The following is an 11,776-nucleotide window of genomic DNA, read 5'->3' as shown; positions in this document are numbered from 1 at the left end:
TTTTGAACAGTAGATACGAGGACATTTATACTTCTTAATCTAATTTTTGTTTAAATACCTTTCATTGGATACCAACAACCTTGACCCTTTGACCTTGACCTTGGAGATTTCTGTATCTATAAAAAAACTTTAACCTTGGCTATAACTTTTGAACAATAAGTACTAGGGCTTTCATATTTCACATATATAATACTGATGAAACGACCTTCTATTAGATACCAAGAACCTTGACCCATTTGACCTTGACCTTGGAGTTTGACCTACTTTAAAAATACAACATTGACAATAATTTTTGAAGGGTTAGGACAAGGGCATTCATTCTTCACAGGTTCAATTCTCCTTGTGACAAGACCTTTCATTTGATATCAAGAACCTTGACCATTGGTCTTGACCTTGGTGTTTGATCTACTTTTTTTTTTTACAAACTTTAACTTTGACCATAACTTCTGAACAGTTCGGGTTATAGCTTTCATATTTCACATGTGTAATTCTTGTGACAACACCTTTCATTGGATAGAACCTTAACCCTTGGACCTTGACCTTAGAGTTTGACCTACTTTTTACAAACTTTAATCTTGGTCATAACTTTTGAACGGTAAGGGCCAGTGCATTCATACTTCCCGTACGTAATCCTTGAGACAAGGCCTTTCTTTAGAAAACAACACCCTTGACCCTTTGACCTTGACCTAGAGTTCCTATCATATAAAATATTTACTTTGATCATAACCCTGGAACAGGTGTAGCTAGTGTTTACATTTCGCATTTTTTGTGAAAAGGCCTTACTTTGGTACCAACATATTTGATCTGCATTTGAGAAAGCTTAACAGTCGCTATGTTGTCATACGGAGACATCAGTGTTTCACAAACACATCTTGTTTTTTTTTAATTTATAGTTTATTAAAAAAAAATTTTGTCGCATACTATTGCCTTTTTTATAATCATACATATCTGTGTTGATTAAACCATTGGCCAATGTTATCATTTAATTTTTAATAACAATTAATAATGCAACTTAAAGTTTTCATTTTGCGATGATTATCTGCTATTTGTAATGTGGATCTACTGATGATTTTCTCTGTATATTTATTATGAATGATTTTGCATCTTATTTTTGTACTTTCCATTCGATGATTTCAAAAAATCACATTTTTGTTGGGAATTTAAAAAAAAGGACTAGAGATTAAAAACCAAAGATACGGTGCGACATACACCTAATACAAACGTGCTTTTCGCCAAACGGGAAAGAACAAATTGCAAGTTCCACTTTAAACAGGAAGTTTGCGCTAATATTTTTTTTTTGCTAAGCAGGCATTAACAGTGTACACATAATGCGTGATAGATTCGATCAATACCTTTGATCTCTTCTACATAAGAACTATAAAACGATGGATTTTGAATTTGATTAATTTCCTACAAGGAAGGTAATTTAAAAAAAAAAATACTGTATACAGGGAAATTTTCGCCCCGTGTTATTTTCGCCCTTTTAAACTTGTGAACAATTTTGCCCTGTTTTAAATTCGCCCATTCATTGTTCTGTTTAAGAAATTATGAGGTGTAATTTGAATTCGCCCCGTTTTAAATTCGCCCAATCAAGGAGAGGGCGAAAGGGGCGAAAATAAAACGGGGGCGAAATTTTCCCTTTATACAGTATGCATTTCATTTCTCTACTTTTGATTTATACCTTGTTCATTTTTTAATCTTGTGACTAACAAAGAAAATTATCGACATATTGAATAAATATAAATAAGACGAATGATTTAAATTCAAAATAATTCTGATGAATTTCAAATCAATATGCTTAGCACTTCCCAGTACTTTCAGTACGTTGATTATAAAAGGTCACACCATTGTGCATATCAGTGAATCTATAAACCAATAGATTATATGCTAGTTATGATAGTGACACCAACATACTCCAGGCCTGAGCAAATTATCCGATGAAAGTGCATTATTTATACGAGAAAAGATGCAATGTTAACAATTCTTTTTTACAATTTTGAACTGTATAAAAACATACTACCTCGTCAAAACTCACGAGGCTATTAAATGTGCAATTTCCACCTAGTTATGTGATCTTTAGAATGGTTCGTTGATTGCGATTAATGTCGTTTCTCATACTTAAAAGCAGTTTGTCCCCACTGAGAGACATTGACATAACAAGAAAAACAATTGTTAAATAAATAGACTAAAAAGTATTTTAATATTATTATACCTCATATGAATAATCACAAGGAAAGAAGAATCTGATTGGCTGAGGCAGTCACATGACCGTCGCGTTCGCCCTGCAACAAAACTTGTTTCACGCATTCGGTTCACCTCGGCTGACTACAGTATCCTACATCTAGATGTAATCAGCCGAGGTGTGCAGAACGTGTTTCACATCGTGTTTCCCGATTGTGACGTCACGAATGCGATGATTAATCCTGAATTCGATTGTTTAAATCTTTGATTAATTATGTCGATATAAATTTTTACATGTAAATAGTTAGAAAAGTGTATCCATGAGTGGGGAATGAATGTTAAAAGTGTGTAAATCGGAATGACTTGTCTCGAAGTTTTGGGTTTTTTTTAATGAAACGCTAGTGGTGTGACTTATACCTATTAATATTTCATTTTGTTCTCATCAAATGTTTACTTTATTTATTGGATTCTCTTTACATTTTCTGCATTGTGCTTGATTCGGTATAATAAAATAATTATTGCATGAATGTTCAGGAGACATGAAGATTTCTTCGCCCATGAAAAATCATATTCCCCTCGGGCGTTGCCCTCTTGGAATATGATTTTTCATGGGCGAAGAAATCTTCATGTCTCCCTCACTATCATGCAATAATTGTATATTGTTACATGTTATTAAGAGTCATTAATTGTGAAATGTTCTGAATTCTTTTCTTAATAATTGTGACACTGTATCTGTATACAAGCATTTACAGGATTATAATGCGATGGACATAAAAAAAAAGATCTAGTGTAATGGTTTGCACTTAATATAATCCGAAATACTTCATACTTCTCTCTTACATTATGCATATGTATGTCAGGGCCACATGATGTCTGAATAAATATTACAAATTCTCTAACAATAGTATGATAGGAGATCATATTTTTGTGAGCTTCGACTTAATAATGAAGCTTATTTTTTTTTCTTAATTAAAAACTTGCAAACTTGTGTCTAACATAATCTCAAAACAAAAAAAAATAAATTTCAAGTAGGTCAAAAAAGATATCTCGAAAATGCCTAAATGTACTTTAGGATATGTCTAAAGAGTTGTACCATTTAAAACATCAACTAATAGGAAATGATACCATGCACGGTTACTGATATTTCCGTCCTTATGAGTTGTCTGGTTTTATTTTCACTATAGAAATTGACATAAATCTGCATTCACAGTTCTATTACTTCACAAAGTGAAGTATAACATCGGCAATATACATGATTTTTTTTTCTGCGGGAGGATGGGTGTGATGATGATGTATTCGTTTCGATATGAATCATGAATAAGATTTCCACATGTTTTACAGATTCTAAGATTTTTCTGCTGTTTAACAAATTAAATTTAGCTTTGAGTCTCTTGATGAAATAAAGGGGGGGGGCGGGCTAAATGAAAAAGGATTGCTATATTCATGACCACTCTAATTAGAAATTAAGTACTAGATGTTCACAGGAATGGATTTTTTGCATTCCATATCTTTTGCCCTTCCTATCCTTCAAATAATTTTCTTAACGTGAATGAAATAAGTAGATGTTGAAACATAAGAATAAAAGAAAATTCGATATATTTTATTTGCATTTGAATTTCATGTTCCACTTAATAACGGAAGTCTGCGTCATTGTACCAGTTATCTTTTTTTTTAGCCTTTTGTAAACAACGCAAGCGATGAGGAAAATTAAGCTTTTCTTGTCTAGCTTTTACATATTTGAAATTGGAAGGAATCAATTAAGAGAACATTTTACTCCTGATGAATAGGAAAACTTGATTAGCTTCATGGAAATAAGGTAATATTTTGAAAGTATTATACATTTTTATTTTCTACTTTCGGTTCATTTTAATATGTAATTTTCTTTTCAATCTTGGCAGAGGAACAGAGGAAAGTAATCGATAAGATACTTGTGTTTGCAGAACAAATGTAGCAGTCATTTTCAATTAAATGAAATTTTTAATTTATGACGTTTATAATGTGTCTGATTACATATAAAAGAGTACTGATTATTACTATAAGAAAATTATCAAAAGTAGATAATTACCTTACAGTTTGCTCACCTCTGTTTGCCTATCTGTAAACTGAAGGTCAAGAACTGGAAAACAATATGCACGCGTTGCAGATAAAATTGGTGTATTTACTTCCGCAATAATCAACGCTGATTGGATTCTGATAACGAAATGGAGGTTCAGATTTTTTTCGTAAAATTAATTTTTAAAAATCATAAACGTTTTATTATTTGCATTGCAATTTAAGTCTATCATCTGTTATGTTTCTTTTTTAATTTCTTTAATAACATATCTATTACTAGTATGATCTTTAAATATCTTACACAGTAAATGTACCTAGAGATATATTTAGATATGCATGTATATTATGTCGATTCTGGCGCAATTATTAGATGAATTATCTAGCTGAGATGAAAAGTATGTACAGTTCGATTCCTGAGTTTCAGTTTTCATATGCGTCATCAAATTCGAGCTTTGAGTATTTAACGTGCAGAAATCTCTCATATACGGAGGGTTATCAACCAACGCTTTATGAAGAAACAGTCAGACATATACCATATATACCTACCTATAACATCTATAAGTCATTTAACATGTTTAAAAAAGGTTATTTGGGAGGAATTAGCTTTTGCTCTGCTTATAAGTCGATTCAACTTTTGACAGAATCGATGTTTTCATTGATGGTTTCAATTATATATATGTAAATACTTGTTTAACATATGTAATCTAAACATGCATAAATGAATACATGTATATATATCCAGATTATGTTCTTCGATAATCGTCGGAAATGCATATAAAATACATTTTTTCTTCCATGAAAATACCAATATCTTTATTACTCGTTTAAAATTCGGACATAATGTTTTAGAAGAGGAAAAAAGAAAAATCCTGACTCAAAGGCATGTATATGCGGTAAGCAACGCATATACTATTTCTGAGTCATTTCTTTTTAACTGTATATACATAGATCTCAATGTACACCTAATGCACTGAGAAACTATTCTGCTAAGCAAATACGTACAGCTATTGAGGGTAACACACAGATTATTCTCGTAAAAAATATGTTTTCAAGGCCAATATTACTCATTAGCAGAAAATATTAGTTTTTGGGGGGAGGGGGGTGAAGATTTATTTAATGGACATGGGGTTGTGAATAGCAGGATTTTCACTCTGCTTCATTATTCGATAAGATACCCACCAGAACATTTCATTGTACACATAGTGCTCGAAGGCAACCATAAATATTGATACATGTAGTGACAATTTCTATATATAAGCAATACTCGACACCTTTTCTATGCAACGAAAAAATGATTGGACAGTCATGCTGACAAAGAATAAATGGTTTCATACTGCTTCAACTTATTTATCCCTAATGTCAATTTTGAAGGAATATTTCACTCAAACTAAATGGTTACGGTGTTAATGCCATCCGGTGTAACGACGAAAAGTGACCCCCGTAGAATATTGACCGGGGTCATTTTTCTACGTAGAAATTTGACCCCCTGGTCAATATTCTACGTAAAAAAAATGACCCACTTTTCTGTAGAAATTATGGCCTTGGGGTCGTTTTTCTCCGTGTACATTGTAGAAAAATGACCCCGTAGAATAATGACCCCTTGTCATTTTTTTGATACAAAAACATTCGTTTTGGTAGGAATATTTTTGTTAGGCGAATGTATACGGGTAATATCAAGCAGCCTTATGCTCTGAAGTGTTAATTTTTGAATGCTTTTAAGCTTAAGTAACGAAATCAAAGCTTTACAATACCTTATATTAATAATACAAACCGTTTTATACCCATTAAAGGAAAAAAATATCTATTAAAATGTTCTAAGTCTATTACATGTAGAGCAAAGATAATCGTTTATTACATTTTCTACAGTAAGTTTCCATAGTTGTCAATTTTAAAAAAGGTTATTTTCTCGCTGGTGTTAGAAATTTTTCCATAATTAATTAATTATAAATCTCTGATTTTATTTGAAAAACTAAAAATAAATTTTTATTTTTCAAAAGTTTAACGTTTTTGATCCGTACTTTTACAACGGGTGCGAAAAAGGGCGCTATCGTAGAAAATTAAATCTTATAATAATACTTGTTTTTTCTATTAATGAAGTTTCAAACTTCTCATGAAAAAAAGGGATAATGGGCGGGGTAATTTGTAAAAATAAATACGAAATAAAATTGCTTCTGACCTATGATACAAAGGAAAATTAAATCTTAGGATAATATTTGGTTTTCTATTAATGAAGTTTCAAACTTCTCATAAAAAATAGGGATGATTTAATTTGTAAAAATAAGTACGAAATTAAATTGCCTCTGACCTATGACACAAAGGAAAGAAAAATTAGTTAGCTCAAAACCTGTAAAATGTCTTGTCGTTTGCGAGTGTGAACAAAAGCCATGCTGTCTTAACTATGGCAATTTCCATTCCTACATCGATACGATATATTTGGTTAGTTTGAGATAAAAGATACTACAGAGTCTGACACATCTGTTTCATACTTGGATATTTTACTTGAGAAAGACGTTAATGGTAATTTAACAACCAAGCTATATGATAAACTTGATGACTTTAACTTTTCTATCATCAACTTCCCTTACATATGCAGCAATATACACCTTCATCACCTGCATACGGAGTTTATAAATCTCAGTTGATTCGATACGCAAGAGCATGCTCTACGTATGAACAATTTATAAAACGAGGTAAATTATTGACAAGCAAGTTGATGAAGCAAGAATATCATCAGTCTCGTTTAAAGTCATCATTTCGTTAAGTTCTCTGGTCGATACAATGACCTTGTCAGCAAATACAATTTTTCATTGAGTGAAATACTGACTGACGTTTTTCATATTAATTGTTAGTCCATTATTTATGCACTGAATTGACGACAGTTGCTTCCCATTTTTATGTAATGTATATATAAGTCTTTAGTATATAAAGTATATTCCGTATTACCCCTCAAAGTGTCTACATAACGAATTTATCCTGCCGATGGTTCTCTAAAAGAACTAAATATTTATAGTATCGATATTCGATAAACCACTTTCACTGAGCGTCCAAGCAAGACGTTCTGTATCCATTCTTTGCGTCAGACGCATTGTGAACGTCAGTTATGAGGCTCCATACGGGTCACGTGAAAGCAGTATATTGATGATGTGTGGTTGGTAAATTTTTAATATATGGTGGGTAGGTCACGCGGAGGGGGTACATTAGCAATGTGAGGTGGGTAGACAGCATAACATTGTTTCATGCAGTATTGTTCTCGATCAATGAAATTTCACGATTTTTATCAGAGGCAGGATAATTGTATTTTGAGAGTAAGTGTCTTAAATCTCAGAAGAAAGGGGATTTACAGCAACCATTTGTCAGGTGTCTGTGGGCTAAAAAGTGTTGGAAAGAAAAGGGTTTTTTTTAATTTATAGATATCTCAGACTCTGAAGGTTGAACTATTATTCACTCAGATGTATATATTTTTGCCAGTTTTGGAGGTTTTTTTTTAAATATCATAAGAACGTTCTCTATGTGTATGGTATTCCAAGCATATACAGGAAAAAGTATAGTGCTTTTTAGTACCTTATGTAAGGTAGTTAAAAAATATATATTTTAAACCAGAATGCATACAGATGTATATGTAAGTTTGAAAGTAAAAGCTAAGGGAATGGAATTCATATAGTTAAATTACGTTGCTTTTCTTGCTTCTTGGCTATGTTTTTGGATTTGTAAAATTTTTCAAAGCTTATGGTTTTCAGAAACTTATCATACCATTTTCGGAACAAAACCTTTGAATGATAAAAAAAAAACACCCAAAAATCTAATTATAAATTTATGCTCCTCAATGAAGAAGGATATGAAGATCATGAACAGTATTTAATATCAAAGTCCACAAAACAATACAAAATAGGAGCAGACCAAACAGATGTGTCAGACTCTGTATTATCTTTTATCTCAAGCTAACCAAATATATCGTATCGATGTAGGAATGGAAATTGCTATAGTTAATTGACAATACGTCGTCGATATATCTAAATGTTGAGTTGAAGGCCACAGCAAGTGTTTTCTTCTTTTCACGTATAAGACTTTGCACAAATTCTGATTCATATGAATACAAAATAGGTCTGCTAAGAACGGAGCGCAATTGGTACCCATAGGAATTCCAATAGATTGTGGGTAGACCTGGTCTCCAAACACCACATAGATTTTTTCAATCAGAAACTCAAGCATCTTTTTGATGTCAACTTCAGAGGACTAGTGTGTGCAATCAGAATGTGTTTTCAAAATAATTTTGCAAATGACAAATGACCAGATAAGTAAATTTATGAGTTCCATTTTATAGAGGAAGCAGCTGTCAATGATATCAAATAGCCTGGACTTTAATTTATCACGGGGTATGGTTGTGTATAAACTTGAAGAGTCTAAGTTTTTAAGCTGTTGATTTTGGAAAAAATCTTGTGATTTCAAATTGTCCAAAAGTTCTTTAGACTTTTTGAGTATCCACATCTAAATCACACTACTTCTTGAATATATTGTTGTACAGTACTCTTGAAGTTTTTCATTGGGATTCTGCAAGCCAAAAATAAATCCATACCAGATACATTGATTGTGATGCTACTATTAAGATATGCAATCAAATATATGTTGGAAAGGATTAAAGTACATAAAAAATCCCCCCTACTTACATTTGAAAGTATGAAAAATTATCAGGAGACACAGATAAAAGGTTTTTTAGTATAAAAATGCAAGGGGTCAAATTTCTATGGGGTCATTTTTCAACGTGTGTGGAGTCGTTACTAGAATTACTAGTTTGGAATGTTTTTCTATGGTCGAAAAATGACCCTACCTGTCGTAGAATATTGACCTTGGGTCATTTTGCTACGTAGAAAAATGACCCCCAGGTCAATATTCTACGGGGGTCACTTTTCGTCGTTACACCGGCCCGAGAGTTGATGGGAGTTCAAAAGCCGTATTCTTTTGTACAATCCAATATAAATCTAGATACGTTACCTATGAATAAATTCAAAACTAGAAACACTCAAAATTAAATAAAGTATGCACTTTGCGATGGAACTCCTCAATCGTTATGAGGAATGACAAAAAGGTTTAAAAGGTTTAAAAAATAATGATATTGTAAGTTTTATATATTCATTGTACAACTTATTCAGAACAAGGAAATATGGACCTGTATTTTACTAAAATACGAAATTAATGTAAAAGAGGTATTTCCATCCTCCTGTGATATCACAGATTTTCGAAAAATCTTTTAATAATATAAAATTTTTACCTTAAATCTATATCTTTGTGAAAATTTTTAATTGTTTAGAAACAAAAACGATTCTTTACTCTCACTTAAATGTGTAAGATACCTAGCATTCATTTTATTTTTTTGCTTGTTTCAGATGGATATACCAATCCATCTCTATTCATTTGATAATTTATTCCACCCTGGATATATCTTTGATTTAGGTAAGAAAAAAGAAAATCGTTATTTGCAAACAGTGGTCTAGCATCGTTTTTGAAAGTGGGGGGGGGGGGGCCAGCCAGAGAAAATTCTTTTTTACTTCCCTGAAAAAGTTGACAAGCAAAAAAAAAAAAGGAAAAAGTTAAAGTTGCCCATAGTCGATAATCCTATTTCGTGGGGGGGGGGGGGGGGGTATAGGTGAACTTTTTTTGGAACCCATTTTAATACTACATTTTCGGCATATCGCTAAAAGTCTAAGGTGGGGGGCAACCAGGCTTTAAATTGATATTTCCTATGGTATAAGTAAGGTTGGGAAAAAAATGGGGGGGGGCCCCCCCCCTGCCCCCCTCCCCCCCGGATGCTACGCCCCTGGCAAACAAAATGGATGATTTCATGCATAATTTACGTTCTACTTTTGAGAACAATTTAAACAAATTTTCTATTAAGCAAGTTAATTTGCTTCAAAAAAGCATTCTATTGATATTGATGTCCACTGTAATTATGACTTTAATTAAAATTCATATACAATGTAGAATAAGAAAATAAAATGTAACACAGTGTCTACATTCATGTATCATAGAGAGGTAACACTCGCAGTCATTTATTCTTCTTTAGGAATTCAAGCACAATATGGTTTTGTCTGTAGATTGATCTGTAAAATTTTCTCAGGTTCGTATTTTTTTGATTGCTTTAGTAACGTTCACATCGATTTGTTTTATTCATTTTTCATTCAATTGTAACTGGAATAGTGTAATGTTTTTGATTTGCATTTGTTCCATTTTGGTTCATTTTCATCAAATCAATCTACTTATTTTTAAAGGGAGAAACATAGCAATGACAGTTCTTGGAACAATAGGTTTCCTGCGATTGTGGTGCAGAAAGATGAGGCATACTAGTAAGAATTCATCCTGCTTGCGATTTGTTTTACGTTTAACACTTAACCAACTCTTGCAATAAATTATTAAAAAGAAATGAAAAAAGAGAAATCAATCTTTAATTTACCTTAAATATCATAAAATAATAAAATGGCGTCTTGAAAGGCAATCTTTGATTCATTTTTACAGAGAAGGTTTTTTGCATACAAAACTCAAAGAAATCAAGTCATTTGTTCGATAACTATTTTGGCAAGGAATTTCCAGAGTATGCATTACAAAGCATAGATCACAGGGATTCTCTCAAACCCGATTCCCAAGTCCTGGTTGTTTGTTACGCTTCCGCTCGACTGAAGGACGAAATTGATACATCATTAGAAAACATTTCATATAAAGGTAAGAGAGTTCATTCATTTATAATAATTTTAAGAAAATCCTCTTTTTATTTTTTTCGTATCTGAAAAATTACTTTTTCTTTTATTTCATATCTAAAAAATATTATATTTTTTATTATTTCAAGGAAAATTAATGCTGATCATAATACATTCATGTGAACCGACCCAAAGACCAACGAAAATTCTGGACAGGTGCTCGGACAGAAGAGTTAAATCTTTTACAACTCTGCTGATATGGAACGGTGTGTTTTATCCTTGTCCGACGAACAAGGACGCTAGAAGGACCATTATGTTTTATCTAAAAAGGAAATAAACACACTAAGAAACACTTATATTGACAACTTTTCTTTATCCCCCTGGAAGGATATGGTAACGTGCTTGTGAATATTTGAATTGATGTGTCCTTATATGTAAAACGAAAGTAACGTTGACGTGTTTTGCATTGTGGAATGCTATTTAATTCTATAGATACACTCTATTGCAAGAATGTTTTTATCGACATATTTTTGCATTTTTATCATCGATGGTATATTTTAAATAAATTATGTACCTCTAATTTAAAGTCATTTTTAATTTTTGTTCACTTCAGTTTCATATATATCAGAAATATCAGCCTATACACGTACTTCTGTAATGTATTACTTTTTGGTGATCCGTGTTACATAAGTGACTAAAAATTAACAAACTGTTATCCTTCTTTCTGCATCGTTTGTTTATAGTCATATCTTTTAAAACATTTTTCATGTTCCATGATTCTTAAAACTAGACACAAAAATGTCAATGGATAACCTGGATTGCTAGGTCGTTAGACCGAAATCCTCCCAACCCCCACA

General features: G+C 32.1%; 1 protein-coding gene across 4 annotated transcripts; it reads left to right on the top strand.

The window, feature by feature from the left end:
• Window positions 1–1,338: 1,338 nt before the first annotated feature.
• On the top strand, window positions 1,339–11,462 carry LOC134234434 (uncharacterized). Of its 4 annotated transcripts, none has more exons than XM_062716494.1 (6): window positions 1,339–1,421; window positions 9,615–9,681; window positions 10,292–10,345; window positions 10,497–10,571; window positions 10,741–10,944; window positions 11,069–11,462. In XM_062716494.1, exons 2-6 carry the CDS (start codon window positions 9,615–9,617, stop codon window positions 11,254–11,256), a joined length of 588 nt encoding a protein of 195 aa, XP_062572478.1. In that variant the 5' UTR covers window positions 1,339–1,421; the 3' UTR covers window positions 11,257–11,462. The 4 variants fall into 4 exon arrangements, 3 of the variants coding, with proteins under 3 accessions (XP_062572478.1, XP_062572476.1, XP_062572477.1); XR_009985173.1 differs by lacking the exon at window positions 1,339–1,421 and adding an exon at window positions 3,829–3,997 and having other exon boundaries at window positions 10,257–10,345; XM_062716492.1 differs by lacking the exon at window positions 1,339–1,421 and adding an exon at window positions 3,830–3,997.
• Window positions 11,463–11,776: the final 314 nt, after the last annotated feature.

This window comes from Saccostrea cucullata, unplaced genomic scaffold (genome assembly GCF_032062105.1).
Source record: "Saccostrea cucullata isolate Sc308-1 unplaced genomic scaffold, CSIRO_AGI_Scuc_v1 ctg3926, whole genome shotgun sequence".
Lineage (NCBI taxonomy): Eukaryota > Metazoa > Mollusca > Bivalvia > Ostreida > Ostreidae > Saccostrea > Saccostrea cuccullata.
The sequence above is the reverse complement of the archived record's forward strand: the minus strand, read 5'-3'. Positions and strand labels throughout refer to the sequence as shown.

Coding starts and splice junctions, on each gene's coding strand:
- LOC134234434 (XM_062716494.1), top strand. CDS start 9,615: ATGGATATACCAATCCATCTCTATTCATTTGATAATTTATTCCACCCT. Junction 10,572..10,740: donor CAGAAAGATGAGGCATACTA/GTAAGAATTCAT, acceptor TCATTTTTACAG/AGAAGGTTTTTTGCATACAA. Junction 10,945..11,068: donor AGAAAACATTTCATATAAAG/GTAAGAGAGTTC, acceptor TATTATTTCAAG/GAAAATTAATGCTGATCATA.